The 15,390-nt window shown below is 43.0% G+C and overlaps 1 protein-coding gene across 1 annotated transcript in view; it reads left to right on the top strand.

The window, feature by feature from the left end:
• Positions 1-1,714: 1,714 nt before the first annotated feature.
• SLC15A1 (solute carrier family 15 member 1) overlaps positions 1,715-15,390 on the top strand; it is a 39,034-nt gene continuing 25,358 nt past the window's right edge. The window contains 8 exon segments of the mRNA XM_021929733.2: positions 1,715-1,759; positions 1,761-1,848; positions 1,953-2,094; positions 4,038-4,157; positions 6,160-6,259; positions 6,480-6,570; positions 8,703-8,786; positions 12,060-12,142. Coding sequence (XP_021785425.2) covers positions 1,715-1,759; positions 1,761-1,848; positions 1,953-2,094; positions 4,038-4,157; positions 6,160-6,259; positions 6,480-6,570; positions 8,703-8,786; positions 12,060-12,142 — 753 coding nt within the window.

Raw genomic sequence — 15,390 nt, 5'->3', positions numbered from 1 at the left:
AACAGAAAAGAGAACCCAGGAATAAATGCATCAATTTATAGCCAACTCATTTTTGACAAAGCTGCCAAGAACAAACCCTGGGAAAAGAACAGTCTAAAGATTAATTTTCCAGTGTAGTGATTCCCAAAGCACACTGCCTGGACCAGTGGCAACACCCACACCTGGGAGCTTGTTAGAAATGCAAGCTCAAGTGTCTCTCTCAGGCCTACAGAATCAACCCTGGGAGTGGGGCCCAGCTATCTGTTCTTGCAAGCCCTCTGGTGATTCTGAAGCTCACTCCAGTGTGAGACCCACTGCTATGGGGTCACCGATTCCTAGATTCCTAATAGAAGTGGAGCATGTTCAGGGAGCCCTGGTGACAAAGAACCCTAATATAAGGAAATCGGGGTGAGTGAGGGGGAAGGGGATGGACGCCCCATGGGAAACAGCGTAGTGTGTGATAGACACGGACGAACACAGGGCAATGTGTTTGTGTAGCAGCAAAGTGAGGAGGTGTAAAGACTAGAGACAAGGGCACAGCTCAGCTCTTGCCATAATTCTGGGGAGACAGAAGAGCAGGTGCTGATGGGGTGGGGATGAGGTGCTCCTAGGATGCAGATGGGAGAGTCCACTGGGCTTGACATGCACCGGCTCCCTTGTATTCTCTGGCTGTTTCTTCCTGCTCTTCTCATTCGTTCTCCTGACATAACCCCCTACCAGTGGTAGGTATTGTATAGGACGTTGGAAGTGGGGATGTCGGTGTGATGAATGGCACGTGATTCTTCTACCTGCAGAACCTGGTCCAGAAAGGAAGCAAAAATATAAACTGCCCATCATGACAGTACAGTGATGTAGGCACATCAGAGATGATTTGGGAAGGGAATATCGGTGGCAAGACTTAAATCATGGGGCAAGCCTGGCAGGCAGGCAGGGCCCAGGCCATAGGAGGTGGCGGCTGAGTGTGCACAGTGTGTCAGGCACTCAGAAGCATTTTATATTACAGAAATTTAATCCCCACCAAAACACTTGTGAGATATCGAAGAACATGCTAGAATGTGTGGATTGTATCCCGATGGGCAGCCTTTGAAGTGTTTCAGCAGGAAATGGTTTAGGCCTGATTCTCTGAGCCGCTGCTTCTCAATTTTGACGGCCCAGGAGAACTGCCTGAGGAGCTTCTTAAAAGAAAATACAGATGCCAGGCCCCACCTCAGATAAGAAGCGCGAGTCTGGGGCCAGGATCCCAGGGAGGGCTGGAGCTGTTTGGTGAATGGCCCCTCTGACCACCCTAAAAAGTCAGAGGCTTTGAGTTTAGACACAGCAAAAAGTACTGTAATGGCTTGACTTTAATATTGGGATTCTGTTTTTCTTTTAGGAATGTCGAAATCACCGGTGAGTACCCTTTTTTTTTCTCTACATATCTTCATCTTGTAAATTTTATCATCTGTTTTACCCCTAAGGGTTCATTCACCTAACAGATCTGTAGTGTACATCTAGAACCAGTGAGGGTGTGATCCTGGATTTCCATGTGAGATGTCCTCTCCCGAGGAAATGCTGTGGATAATCCTCCTCAGACTAACAATGCCACTGGATGCTTTATTTCACTGCTGTCTCTATGTGGAAAGATTAGTGTAGGGAATAAAGTGATTGAATTCTAGTTTCCTGCTCTAGACAGTCACTGGTAAGTTACTGAATCTGCATTGACTGCCTTTCATGCCACTGGTGCTCCTTTGTGGCTATGGACAAGTGAGTGGTGTATTTCAACCCTGTGCTTATTTCTTTCTTGTCAGGGTTGCTTTGGCTATCCCCTGAGCATCTTCTTCATTGTGGCCAATGAGTTTTGCGAAAGATTTTCCTACTATGGAATGCGAGGTAACTGTATTGGCTGCTTCTCACCCTTTGGGGAAGAGTGGGAGTGGCCGTAACAGTCCTAACTTTGCTTCCCCCCTCCTCTTCCACCTGCCCTCTGCAAAAAGGAATCCTGATTCTGTACTTCACAAATTTCTTCAGCTGGGATGATAACATGTCCACCGCCATCTACCATACGTTTGTGGCTCTGTGCTACCTGACGCCAATTCTTGGAGCTCTTATCGCTGACTCGTGGCTTGGAAAGTTCAAGTGAGTGGCTGGAAATTTCTTGTTCACAAACAAGCCAAAAAGTAAATGTAGGTTTTGTAGCTGGGAATGGTGGAATCTGGGAATGATGAATCAAAGAACATAAACTCTTAGGAGAGGTGGGTGTGGTATGGTGCACACCTGTAATCCCAGCACTTTGAGAGGCTGAGGCAGGAGTTTGAGACCAGCCTGGGCAACACGGTGAGACCCCATCTCTACCAAAAATAAAGAAATTAGCCAGGCACAGTGGCGTACACCTGTGGCCCCAGCTATTTGGGAGGCTGAGGTGGGAGGATCCACTTGAGTCCCGGAGGTCAAGGCTGCAGTGAGCTGTGATCACATCACTGCACTCCAGCCTGGATGACAGAACAAGACCCTGTTTCAAAAACAAATTAAAAACAAAAGCACACCCTTAGGAGAGCATTTACAGCTCTGTTTCTGCTCAGTATCCTGTCCCTAGAGCCTAACACAGTGCCTGACATTCAGTGACTGCAAGCAGCATCTATAGGTTTTTGTTTTTCCCTAATCCAAACAAATGTCACATCTTTGTCTCATCTTGACATAGTAGCAGGGATACTGTTTATTATTAGCGATTTGTGAGGCATGGAGTTAAGGTCTGGGGAAACGAAGAAACTCTCTAAAATACTCCCTGGCTGCTGAGGGGCTAACGCTGCTGAGGTCAGGTGATGTGAGGTCACTAAGGAGAGAAGTCACCCAGCCCTCCAGGAAGGGCTCCACGAGCACACCCAGTGGCATGTTGTCAGGAAAGTTTTCCCGGAACTTAATGAAGAAGGAAGTAGAGGCTTTTCCAGGACAAAGGAATGTCATGGGCTGTCTTAGTCCGCTTGTGTTGCTATAAAGGAATACCCGAGGCTGGGGAATTTATAAAGGAAAAAGGTATATTTGGTTGACAGTTCTGCTGGCTGGAAGACCAAGCATCTGGTGAAAGCCTCAGGCTGCTTCCATTCATGGAGGAAGGTAAAGGAGAGCTGGCAAGTGCAGAGATCACATGGCCAGAGGGGAAGCAAGAGAGAAAGAGGAGAGAAGTGTCAGGCTCTTTTCAACAACCAGCTCTTGCAGGAACTCACTCATGACCATGAGGACAGCACCAAGCCATTCATGAGGGATCTGCCCCGGTGTCCCAAACACCTCCCACCAGGCCCCGCTTCCAACACCGGGATTACATTTCAGCTTGAGGTTTGCAGAGACAGGCATCCAAACTGTAGCATGGGCAGAAGAAAGAATAAGCACTACCTCCAACGAATTCTACAAAAATTATCAAAGGTCTACTTCCTGGTCGAATATCATTACCAATCAGAAGATAAGTAATTCTTACTGTTTAAAAATATAAATATGAATTCCATAGGTAAAATAAAACATAGAGTCTTTCAAATACTTGAAAGATAAAGTAGATCTTTCCCCTCTCCTGGCCCTCTGGCCAAAATTTTGTTAATCTTTTTTTTTTTTTTTTTTAAGAGACAGGGTCTCACTCTGTCACCCAGGCTGGAGTGCAGTGGCACAGTCATGGCTCACTGTAGCCTCGACCTCGTGGACTCAAGTGATCCTCCCACCTCAGCCTCCCGAGCAGCTGGGACCACAGGCATGCACCACCACACTTGGCTAATTTTTTATCTTTTTGTTGAGATGGGGTCTTGCTATGTTGCCCGGGCTGGTGTTGAACTCCTGAGCTCAAGCGGTCCTCCTGCTTTGGCCTCCCAAGTGCTGGGATTACAGGCATGAGCCACCATGCCTAGCCCAAAACTTTGTTCTATTCTTTTTGCTCATGTGCCTTCCTGAGAGTTAACAGTGTTACTCTAGTTCGAGAAATACGTGTATTCAGGATTGGGCTCTTGAAAGCTTTCAAGGAGGAGGTATTTTGTGCTAGAGTCAGAAGTGGATGGCTATTGTGCAATTAACTTGGATTCTCTTAACCTTTGGGAACACAGGACCATTGTGTCGCTCTCCATCGTCTACACAATTGGACAAGCAGTCATCTCAGTAAGCTCTATTAATGACCTCACAGACCACAACCACGATGGCACTCCTGACAGCCTTCCTGTGCACGTGTGAGTTGATGCTCTCTGCTGCCCCCATCACCCTCCCACCGCGTGCTCATTCGATGCCTTAAGTCTTCATCTTTTTCCTTGAACTTCACTGTGAGCATAAGGAGGTTTTTCCTCCCTCTTTGGCAGCACGGTGAAGGCTGCCAAATGGATTGAGCTGGGTCTTCAGGATGTCACCACCCTAATGGTTGTCTGGAGGCAGCGCTCCCTCTGAGGCTCACTGTCATGGGCCGCCATATCCCACAGGAGGTACAGTCAGTGGGCAGGGGATTCATGTTGGTCTTAACCTACCCTGGAGGGATGTAAAGTCCCACAGACCTTGATCCTTCACACTGCCAGGTGTCCTGAGGACTCCAGGACCTTTGGTTTTCTGTCTCGTACCACACTTCTGCCTATTTTTCAATAATCCCGTTTCATAAATATTTGTTCCAGCCCTTTGTGCTGGGCCCTGGGTGGCAGGTGTCATTGACAAATGCTCACGTGCTGGATTAATCTTGCTTCACTGCAGTCTGGCCTAGTAGACTAGTTATAGAGATTTATTTTGTTTCCTGTTTTTGTGCTTCAGTTCCTTGATCTATGAGTAAACTAATGAGCTGGGAAACTAGAATAGAAACTCAAATTAGTATCGGCAATCCCCGCACTGCTGGCTTATCAGTTGATCAGACTGCTGTCCAGACTGAATCTCTTGATGCAACACTCTTGTTGTCCAGAGGGAACTGTGTCGGTGGAGGGAGTGGCTGTGAGCCCTCCCACAGAGCAGCTCTATGGCCTTGGGAAGGTGCTCTTCTCTGCGCCTCAGTTTTCTAATCTGTAATATCAACTAAGCACATGGACTTTGGAGCCAGTTTCGGGCTGTGCCTCTTCCTAGTTGTGTGAGCTCGAGCAACTTTCTTAACCTCTGTGCCTCAGTTTCCTTGTTTGTAATAGTGCCTACTTCATGTAGGACTGTCGTGGGTTAATCCAAGTAAAGCACCTAGAACACTGCCTGACAAGCGATCAGTGCTCAAGAAATCTTAGCTTTTCATTTTTCATTTCATGGAGTTCGTATTGGAGCACACCTAAAATTCTCACAAGAGTAAATTGTATATAATATTCAGTTGGCCGTGTTTTTGTTGTCTTTTAAAATGCTTAGATTGACAACATTAAATGCAAGTTGTATTAAGAGGCAGACAAGATTAAAGGGGTGATTTGGCCAGCCAATTCAGGGAGATTGGTTCAGGAAGCATGATTTTTAAAGAATTCTTTATCTGTGCAATATTTTCCTTGACTTTATCTGTTTCATAAAATTTTTTAAGTGTTTAAAAGCAACATTAGTAACCAACAAGATATGGGATACATGCCTATAAAACCAGAAATTTGTAGTACCTACCTGTAAGTTTAATAAAACTACAAAGTGAGGGTCAATAAATGCTATAATTTTTTTTTTCAATTCAGGAGTTAAAATACTTAGCAATAACCTAGAAAATACAAGAGTAAATTAAATAACCCTTAATCCCACCATCTAGACATGACAATAAGTCTTTTAGTCTATTTCCTCCAGTTTTCTGTACCTTGTAAACAAACTGAGATCGTACTACCTAACCTGATACTCTGCTTTGCAATGAAATCATGTTTTCCAATGTTACTTAATGACTATTATGAGTCTGTTATGACTGTACCAGACACAATGCTTATATTTGTTCAATAACTTTTCATTTATCCACTCTTTTACTGGAAACAATAAAGCTACAAAAGAACCCCAAACCTAAGGCTTTCCTCAGCTCGCGAGCTACTGTATTATGTTTTCTGGATGGTAAATTATTAGATGGGGGCAGGAGCTTGAAGGCCCATGAGTTCAAGTTTGCATTTGGCTATCACGTTGCATTCCTGTGAGCTGGCTTCTCACGAGATTGTCTTCCTCTCTATGTGTGTCACTGTGCCGGGCCCGCTGAGGGAACCTGGGGAAAAGAGAGGGCTCTGCTTGTGAGGATCTGCCGTGTTGGCCCTAACACCCTGTCTTTCCCAGGGCGCTGTCCATGATCGGCCTGGCCCTGATAGCTCTTGGGACTGGAGGAATCAAACCCTGCGTTTCTGCATTTGGCGGAGATCAGTTTGAAGAGGGCCAGGTAAGAGCAGGGGCATCCCCAGAGACCACGTGCATGAACTACACACATCCAGGAGTCAGAGGCCACTGGCACAAAGTCTGTTCTCCGTCAGATTCTTTTTAAGTACATTAGAAAGTAAGATACCAACCGAAACTAAGTTAGTAGTAAAGTGAGATCATCAGCTCCCTCTGCTCAGTTGATTGATAGCCAAAGTCATCTTACTTTCTCCTTTTCATTGCAGGAGAAACGAAGAAACAGATTTTTTTCCATGTTTTACTTGGCCATTAATGCTGGAAGTTTGCTTTCCACGATCATCACTCCCATGCTCAGAGGTAAGAGGTACCTGAAAGGAACTTCTATTTGTCTGTTTTTAGTAAAGCTAAGTCCGTATCTTCTTCTTTTTGTTCTGTTCTTCCCTTCTCCCCTGTCCTCTAGCTGTCAGCTACATGCTGGGATGCCATTGGGATCTGGAGTAAGCGCTTCCTTCCCTGTGAGTTTCACCTCCTTTTAATCTTATTTAAATCCCTTATCCCAGTGACCACTGGAGAGTCTAAGCCATCCTTAGCATGGGCATCCATCTCCCTAAACTGTTATTCATGCAAAGTCGTGCTCATGGTAAGAGGTAAGAGGCAAGAGAGGTGCCTTGGAAGCTGGGCTGGTGGCCGTAGCTCCCATTTCAGCCTTCAAGCTTCGCTCCCCAGTGATATTTCCGTGACTTAGGAGGAGTTTACTGGGCAAAATTATTTCGGTTTTTTGTTTGTTTGTTTTGTTTTTAGAAGGAGTCTTGCTCTGTTGCCCAAGCTGGAGTGCAGTGGCACGATCTTGGCTCACTGCAACCTCCGCCTCCCGGGTTCAAGCAATTTTCCTGCCTCAGCCTCCCGAGTAGCTGGGACTACAGGTGCCCACCACCACACCTGGCTAATTTGTTTGTATTTTTAGTAGAGATGGGGTTTTACCAAGTTAGCCAGGATAGTCTCGATCTCCTGACCTCGTGATCTGCCTACCTTGGCCTCCCAAAGTGCTGGGATTACAGGCATGAGCCTGTAATCTTTGCCAGGCCAAGGAAAAGTTTTTTTCTTTGCTTTCCCATCATCTCAAGTATTTCCAAAAGAACTGCTCAGATGAAGAGAATGGGACAGTGTCGGTAGCTATCAGACGTTTGTTCTTATTAATGCTCCATTGAGAGTTTGTGAATTTCCCATGTGGAAGGGAATATGTGGTGTTACTGATGACAAACTGACAAGACCATCCTGTCCACATTTGAATCAGATTAGATTATGAAATAAAGATTTCAGGGGGATTTATGTATTCCTGCACAGAATAGTGGTTTGAGGATGACAGACAAGTAAACCCCATTCCAACTTGTTTTATTTTTGTTTTTTCCAACTTGTTTTACACAAAAATGTAATAGCTTTTATTCCTGTGTCCTGTTTGCTCACCTCTCCCACCTCTAGGTTCTACTAGAGGGTGCATGTTTAAATTGTAGAATCTGTTAAAGGATAATTATTTAAAAGGAAATTCATGACTCTCATACAAATATAAAGTGAACATATGACAAAAATTTTATGTAACTTGTTAATTAGTTGATAACGAATCAGTTCAAATAAAGATTTGACTAACAAGTTTCTATTCTTTATAGGGGGAAAATTATTTTTTGCCATGAACAGGAAACATTCGTATGACTGTCACTTCTGCTAGTTAACTTCTTTCTCTCCCGAAGTGTGAGATAGCTGAACCAAATCAAAACCCTGATAGCATCAGATCATTCCTGGAGGCTCCAGCATTCCATGGAAAGGATTTCCAGGAATCTCTACGACTTCTTACAAAGGCTTAGTTTTTTTATAATTTTTATTTATTTCAAAGCTAAAATAGCTGTTGGTCAGAGGTTGCCAAGCTGTGGCCCATGGGCTCCAGAAATCTGGGCAAGACCATTCATTGATGTATTGTCTACAGTTGATTTCCCCTGCAAAGGTGGGGCTGAGTAGTTGACAGAGACCAATGGTTCACAAAGCCTAAAATATTTACCGTTGGGCCCTTCACAGAAAAGTGGACCAACCTCGGCCCTAGGTCATTGAATTGCTACCTGATTGGCATGAATTCAGGAATATTGATTTTCCAGTGTACTTTTGATTTACTGAGTCCCATATGATCAAGTTAGTGTATCCAGATCATCTTTATCTCCCCCACAAAGAAAATCTACAGAACCAAGAGGGGGCCACTGATTTTGACCAACCCAGGATCACTCATCTATTTAGGGGCTGAGATGAGAACTGGTTTCTATCTCCTGCTCCTCCTGCTACACTGCTGCTTTGCTTAGCTAGCAACGATGTCAGTAAGGCAAATGGATGTGTCTAGAACAGTATGTGAAAGCAATATGTAATTATCAGTGGGGGATCTTTACAAATGGGAACGATATGCTCGTTACCAATGCCATCATAATTTTAATCTTGTCATTTCTCCCCAGTTCAACAATGTGGAATTCACAGTAAACAAGCTTGTTACCCACTGGCCTTTGGGGTTCCTGCTGCTCTCATGGCTGTATCCCTGAGTAAGTGGAAATAGGTTGAATTAATAGAAGCCTAGGACCAGGTCAGGCTCTACATGAATGATTGTGACTAATGTTTTAAAGTGCATGTAACAAGTAGCAACAAAAAGTAGTGAGAAGAATTGGCATCAGATGTTAAACATGCTCTAAGTATTCAAAGAAAGTAGGATTGGCACATCAGTTCTGAGGGAATAGGATCAAAAAAAGGATTACAGGAAAAGGAACCAACTGAGTTGGTCATTGAAAGGTGTGATACTATTTAGGCAGATTAAGATGAAGGTGAGAGAGACCCAGCATGGTCGCTCAGCGTGGTGTCATGGAAAAAGGCACAAACAGAACCTAATAAGGGAGGAATAGAACTTTGGGAGGCCGAGGCAGGGGAATACCTTGAGTTCAAGACCAGCCTGGAATTCAAGACCAGCCTAGGCAACAGAGAGAGACCCTACCTCTAAAACAAAAAAAACAAAAAAAATTTTTTTTTTTTTTTAAGACAGAGTCTTGATCTTGTCACCCAGGCTGGAGTGCAATGGTGCGATTCCAGCTGACTGCAACCTGCGCCTCCTGGGTTCAAGCGATTCTCCTGCCTCAGCCTCCCAGGTAGCTGGGATTCCAGGCACCTCCCACCATGCCCAGCTAATTTGTGTATTTTTAGTAGAGACAGGGTTTCGCCATGTTGGCCAGGCTGGTCTCGAACGCCTGACCTCAGGTGATCCACCCACCTCAGCCTCCCAAAGTGCTTGGATTACAGGCATGAGCCACCACGTCTGGATGTTTTGTTTTGTTTTGTTTTTTAATTAGCTGGATGCTGTGGCTTACACCTGTAGTCCCAGCTACTCTGGAAGCTTAAGTGGGAAGATTGCTTGAACCCGGGAGGTCGAGGCTGCAGTGAGCCATGATTGTACCACAACACTTCAACCTGGATGATAGAGCGAGACCCTGTCTCAAAAAAAAAAAAAAGGATGAAGGTGATAGAATCTGCTGGATTAGCTGAACCCAAGGCTCAAAGCTTTTGTTCTTGTCAACGTGTACTTATCTATAACTTGCTTGAAGAAATGGCCACCTGGTTCAGTTGCCATTGAAACACGCCAATGAACGACTACATTTCCTTAATTGATTAGGTTGGTGCAAAAGTAATTGCAGCTCCTGCCATTAAAAGTAATGGCAAAAAGTGCAATAACTTTTGCACCAAACTAATATCACCCCCAAATGTTTCTACTAGAATTCTTTCCCAGTGGACAGAACATATATGTCTATTTGAGGCATTCATCGGCACATTAGTTCTTGGCATTGGCTTTTGGGAAATGTAGCATTGTCTACATGGGGTGGTTGGATGTGAAAGGTGGCCAAGAACGGTGCAAGAAGACAATAGCCCAGCCGCCACCTCAACTCTTTAGAGCCCCTTTCCCACTCAAATGAGGTTGTCATCAGCTTTGCTCAGCTGACAATCATGTCTCTCTCTCCGATTTTTGTTTTCAGATGTTAGTAGTGCATGGAATAGGACCATTTTAAATCTCTTTTGCTCACATTGTAGCAATTGAACTGTCCCCTTTCATTTAGGTGAGAGCTCAGTGTTCTCTTTTTAATGTCTCTTTTCTTCCATGGTTCTTCCCATACTGCCACTGTCCCCTAGCAGGCTCATTGATACCTCCTCCCCTTTAATTCTTGGCAGGAGACAGATAGCATTTCAAAAAATCTTGCTTTGCACCAGACACCATACTAAGCACATTAGGTACATTCTTATTTCATCTGTACAAGTCATTCCTCTATCAAAGATTATGCTTTTTCTTCTGGAGGAATTGAGAATAGGCCAAATCCGATGTGTCAGCACCACCTCTAGAAATTCCTATGCTTGAATTAGGTTTCAGTTAATCAGAAGCTTAAACATTCAATATTAGTTTGTAAAAGAAAACATAGACTCAATCTCTTGGACATCTTTACCATCCATGTCTGCATTGAGAAAGGTTGACACTGGGCAAGAATATAAGTAAACATCTCTTTCATCAACTATAAAGAACATCTATAGTATAGGCACATACTTGGAGCTAGCACCTGTCAAAAATCTCAGGCCCTCTTAATTGAGAAAAATAAGTAGAATTCAAGTTATCTATCAGTGTTTTTAAATTATTGAAGTGTGGTATTGGATAATCAGAAATCCTAGTGTATGGACTATGTTTTCAGAGACTCTTGCAACAATGCTTTAAATTTTTTAAAAAATTTGAATAACATGATAGAGATAGGATCTCACTATGTTGCCCAGGCTGCTCTAGAACTACTGGTCTCAAGTGATCCTCCTGCCTTGGCCTCCCAAAATGCTGGGATTACAGACGTGAGCGGCCACACTCAGCCCCAGAACGGTTTTTTCCAAGTTATTTTCACAATGTGACTTGCCAAAAAGGTCCATGAAAGAATGACCTCATTGAAAAGGTGCTTCCAACTTTTATAAAACTGTAGCTGCAGATGCAATTAATTGTAACTGCTTTTGTACAGTGGCCACAGAAAAAATTTCTGCAATGTATGATTAAGATTCTTTTTTCCTGAATATTAAAAAGAGAATGTTTTCTCCCTATTGCATTCAGAAAATTACAGCTCTATTTATTTTTATTTTTATTATTTTGATATGGAGTTTCACTCTGTCACCCAGACTGGAGTGCAGTGACACGATCTCAGCTCACTGCAACCTCCACCTCCTGGGTTCAAGCAATTCTCCTGCCTTAGCCTCCTGAGTAGCTGGGATTACAGGTGCCCATCACCACACCCAGCTAATTTTTGTATTTTTAGTAAAGAAGGGGTTTCACCATGTTGGTCAGGCTGGTCTCAAACTCCTGACCTCAAGTGATCCACCCACCTCGGCCTATCAACGTGCTGGGATTGCAGGCTTGAGCCACCGCACCTGGCCCCACTTATTGTCTTAGCAGAATAATACATTAATGTGTTCTATGAAAGCACTGATTTCTTTTGTCTCCCTTTAAATAGAGATAGAACTTGTGCTTAAATACCTGTGTGAGTGTACATGAGCTACCTTAAGTTATGGAAAGCAGATGATATTAGGCTTAAAGGTTTGCATATTAGAACACAAATATCACATTACTCATAGGTTTTTGTGGATTGTGAGGGTTAAAAGGACTTTCTAAACTGTGAGGTTGGTGAGTAAATCCATTCCATAAGTAATCCCATTATCCCAAAACAAAGTTATAATTCAAATAAAGGTGCATCTCTCTAGGCCACAGGTTGCTCTGGCACATGCTTTGCTGACATGTCTTCTTCTGCCCTATCTAGTTGTGTTTATCCTTGGCAGTGGGATGTACAAGAAGTTCCAGCCACAGGGCAACATCATGGGTAAAGTGGCCAGGTGCATCCATGTAAGTATCTCAGCTGCTCTTTCTCAAGGCCATTTAACTACCTCAGAACCTTCTATTAAATTAAATTAAATTCTTTAAATTAAATTAAAATCTAATATAAATTAAAATAATTCCTTTAAATGATAATAAATTAAATGAATTTAAATTAAATTAAAATCTAAGCTTTGACTTTCCTTTAAATATATTTTTAGTGTTCTTAACGATTTCAATAAATTGCAGTTTCTTCTAAATGGAAAAAGACACAAACAGAACTTAATAAGGAAGGAATAGAAATGGCTCTTGAGCTTATAAAATAAGATCAATCGTCAAAGAAAAGCAAATCAAAGTGACTCTTCGTCTGTCAAAATGGCAGAACAGCACCTGAGGTTTGTCAGGGAGCATGAATCAAAAACGAGGAGGCTCAATTTGGCAATGTGTAGCAAGAGTCTCAGGTGTTCAGATGCTTCAAGTCAGTCATGCTGCTTTCAGGAATTAAGAGTAAGAAAATAGGCTAGGCACTGTGGCTCAGGCCCGTAGTCCCAGCACTTTGGGAGGCCGAGGCGGGCGGATCACTTGAGATCAGGAGTTCGAGACCAGCCTGGTCAACATGGCGAAACCCTGTCTCTACTAAAAATACAAAAATTAGCTGGGCGTGGTGGTGGGTGCCTGTAATCCCAGCTACTTGGGAGGCTGAGGCAGGAGAATTGCTTGAACCTGGGAGGCAGAGGTTGCAGTGAGCTGAGATTGCACTGTTGCACTCCAGCCTAGGTGACAGAGGGAGACTCCGTCTCAAAACAAAACAAAACAAAACAAAACTAGAGTAAGAAAAAAAATTTAAAAAGTGAACACAGACAAAGATTATCATTGTAATACTTATAATAGTGAAAATGTCAGCGCACCAAATTGCTGCCAATAAGAAGATGGTGCCGAACTGACAGCTCATCTCTGGCATGACATGCAGCCGGGAGCTGTCTTCTTTCTAAAGAATATCTGGTGACAGGAATGTGCAGAATATGGTTTCTTCCATAACTACCTCCATAGTATATGCATATACACATACATTTATGGGTGGGAAATAAATGTCGAGAGTGGGAATCCTTAGATAATGGAATCACATAATTTTTTTCTTATACACTCCTCGTTTTTTTAGTGAACATACTGTATATGTTGTATAACTGGAGGTAAATGTGTCATTTATTTTAAAAAAAACCACGTGTGAATCTTTTGGATGAAAAGGCAGCCTTAAGATAATTTTAGACCACTTACTTTATCTTACCTGGCCTTATTGCATTAGATTATTGTATTATATTTCTTTCTTTTTTTTTTTTTTTTTTTTGAGATGGAGTCTTGCTCTGTCACCCAGGCTGGAGTGCAGTGGTACATTCTGAACTCACTGCAGCCTCTGCCTCCTGGTTCAAATGATTCTCCTGCCTCGGCCTACCGAGTAGCTGGGACTACCAGCACATGCCACCACACCTGGCTAAGTTTTCTATTTCTGTAGAGACAGGGTTTGCCATGTTGGCCTGGCTAGTCTCAAACCCCTGACCTCAGGTGATCCGCCCACTTCAGCCTCCCAAGGTGCTGGGATTATTGTATTATATTTCACTTGTATTGTACTATTAGATTGTTGTATTGTGTTGTATTTCACTTTTTGAAATAAATGTGCCCTCTCCCTGTCAAAAAAAAATCCCTTCAAGGCAGCTATACTCTTTTCTTCTAACATTAGACCTGTTCCCACCAAAAAGCTTTTTCCAAGCAAAGAGGGGACCTTACCAATTACCCGTCCAAGTCCTTCCTTAACGAGTCATTGACAACTTCGTTTAAACTCCAGAAGAACAACGTCAAGCTATTTAGAGTCATGAGAACTATATTGCGAAGTATCCTGAAGTCAGCCTGTAGCTTTAGCTTACTGCTTTTCTTTTTTTCTTCTTCTTCTTCTTTTTTTTTCCTTTTCCTTTTTGTTTTTGAGACAGAGTCTCACTCTGACACCCAGGCTGGAGTATAGTAGCATGATCTCGGCTCACTGCAACCTCCGTCTCCCAGGTTAAGCAATTCTCCTGCCTCAGCCTCAGCCTCCGGAATAGCTGGGACTATAGGCATGCACTACCACGCCCAGCTAATTTTTGTATTTTTAGTAGAGACGGTTTTTGCTATGTTGGCTACGATAGTTTTGAACTCCTAGTCTCAAGTGATCCGCCCACCTCAGCCTCCCGAAGTGCTGAGATTACAGGTGTGAGCCACCACGCCTAGCCCAATTACTGCCTTTCGATCACACTCATGCCTGCAGCCTCCACCAGCATCGCTTCTTGCTGTGTCATTGCAAATGCACTTTGCTCTTCCCAAAGGCCTTTTTCCTAAACAACACTAACAAGGAATCTTAGTGCCCCTAATTTTATGATGGGTGGGTCATCGTATTTTTCTGACCTGTGTTATTATATCTTAAAATGTTTCCCTATAGCCTTAATTTTTTAATAAATATATTTATCTGTAGTGTGTTCTTACTCTTAAAAACTAATACTCAGTTCAGTTATTGGAAAGCTTTTAAGTATGTTTGAAACAACTTAGTGTGTAAATCTAGTTTTTCAAACACAAACTTTATAAAACCTAAATACAGATCAAATATTTCTAATAAAAATCTAGCATCCAAATTGAGATATGCTGGCCGGGCATGGTGGCTCATGCCACCCCAGCACTTTGGGAGGCTGAGGCCGGTGGATCACATGAGCTCAGGAGTTCAAGACCAGCCTGGACAAAATGGCAAAACCCTGTCTCTATTAAAAATAAAAAATAAAAAAATTAGCCAGGCATGGTTGCACATACCCGTGGTCCCAGCTACTTGGGAAGCTGAGCTGAGAGGATCACTTGAGCCTGGGAGGTCAAGGCTGCAGTGAGCCAAGACAGTGCCACTGTACTCCAGCCTAGACGACAGAGCAAGACCTTGTCTCAAAAACAAATAAATTGAGATTATGACATAAGTATAAAATATTCTCTGGATTTTGAAGAAAATATGAAAGAAGGTAAAAATTCTTAATTTTTAAATATTGATTACCTATTAAAATCATTGTGGGGTTTATCATGTTATATAAGATGTTTGTAGAATGAATTTCACCTGTTCCACTTTTTCCTTTTAAGATGACTACTAGAAAACTTAAACTGCAAACACGTGTTCTATTTCTATTGGGCGTGCTTCTCTAGAGGATCTGGGGAGTGAAGTAGACACAGCTTAACTCTGTTCACCCCAACTCAAATGCTTGTTGGAAAGAGACTGT

Source organism: Papio anubis, chromosome 15, assembly GCF_008728515.1.
Source record: "Papio anubis isolate 15944 chromosome 15, Panubis1.0, whole genome shotgun sequence".
Classification (NCBI taxonomy): Eukaryota; Metazoa; Chordata; class Mammalia; order Primates; family Cercopithecidae; genus Papio; species Papio anubis.
This window is presented reverse-complemented; position numbering and strand designations above follow the sequence as displayed.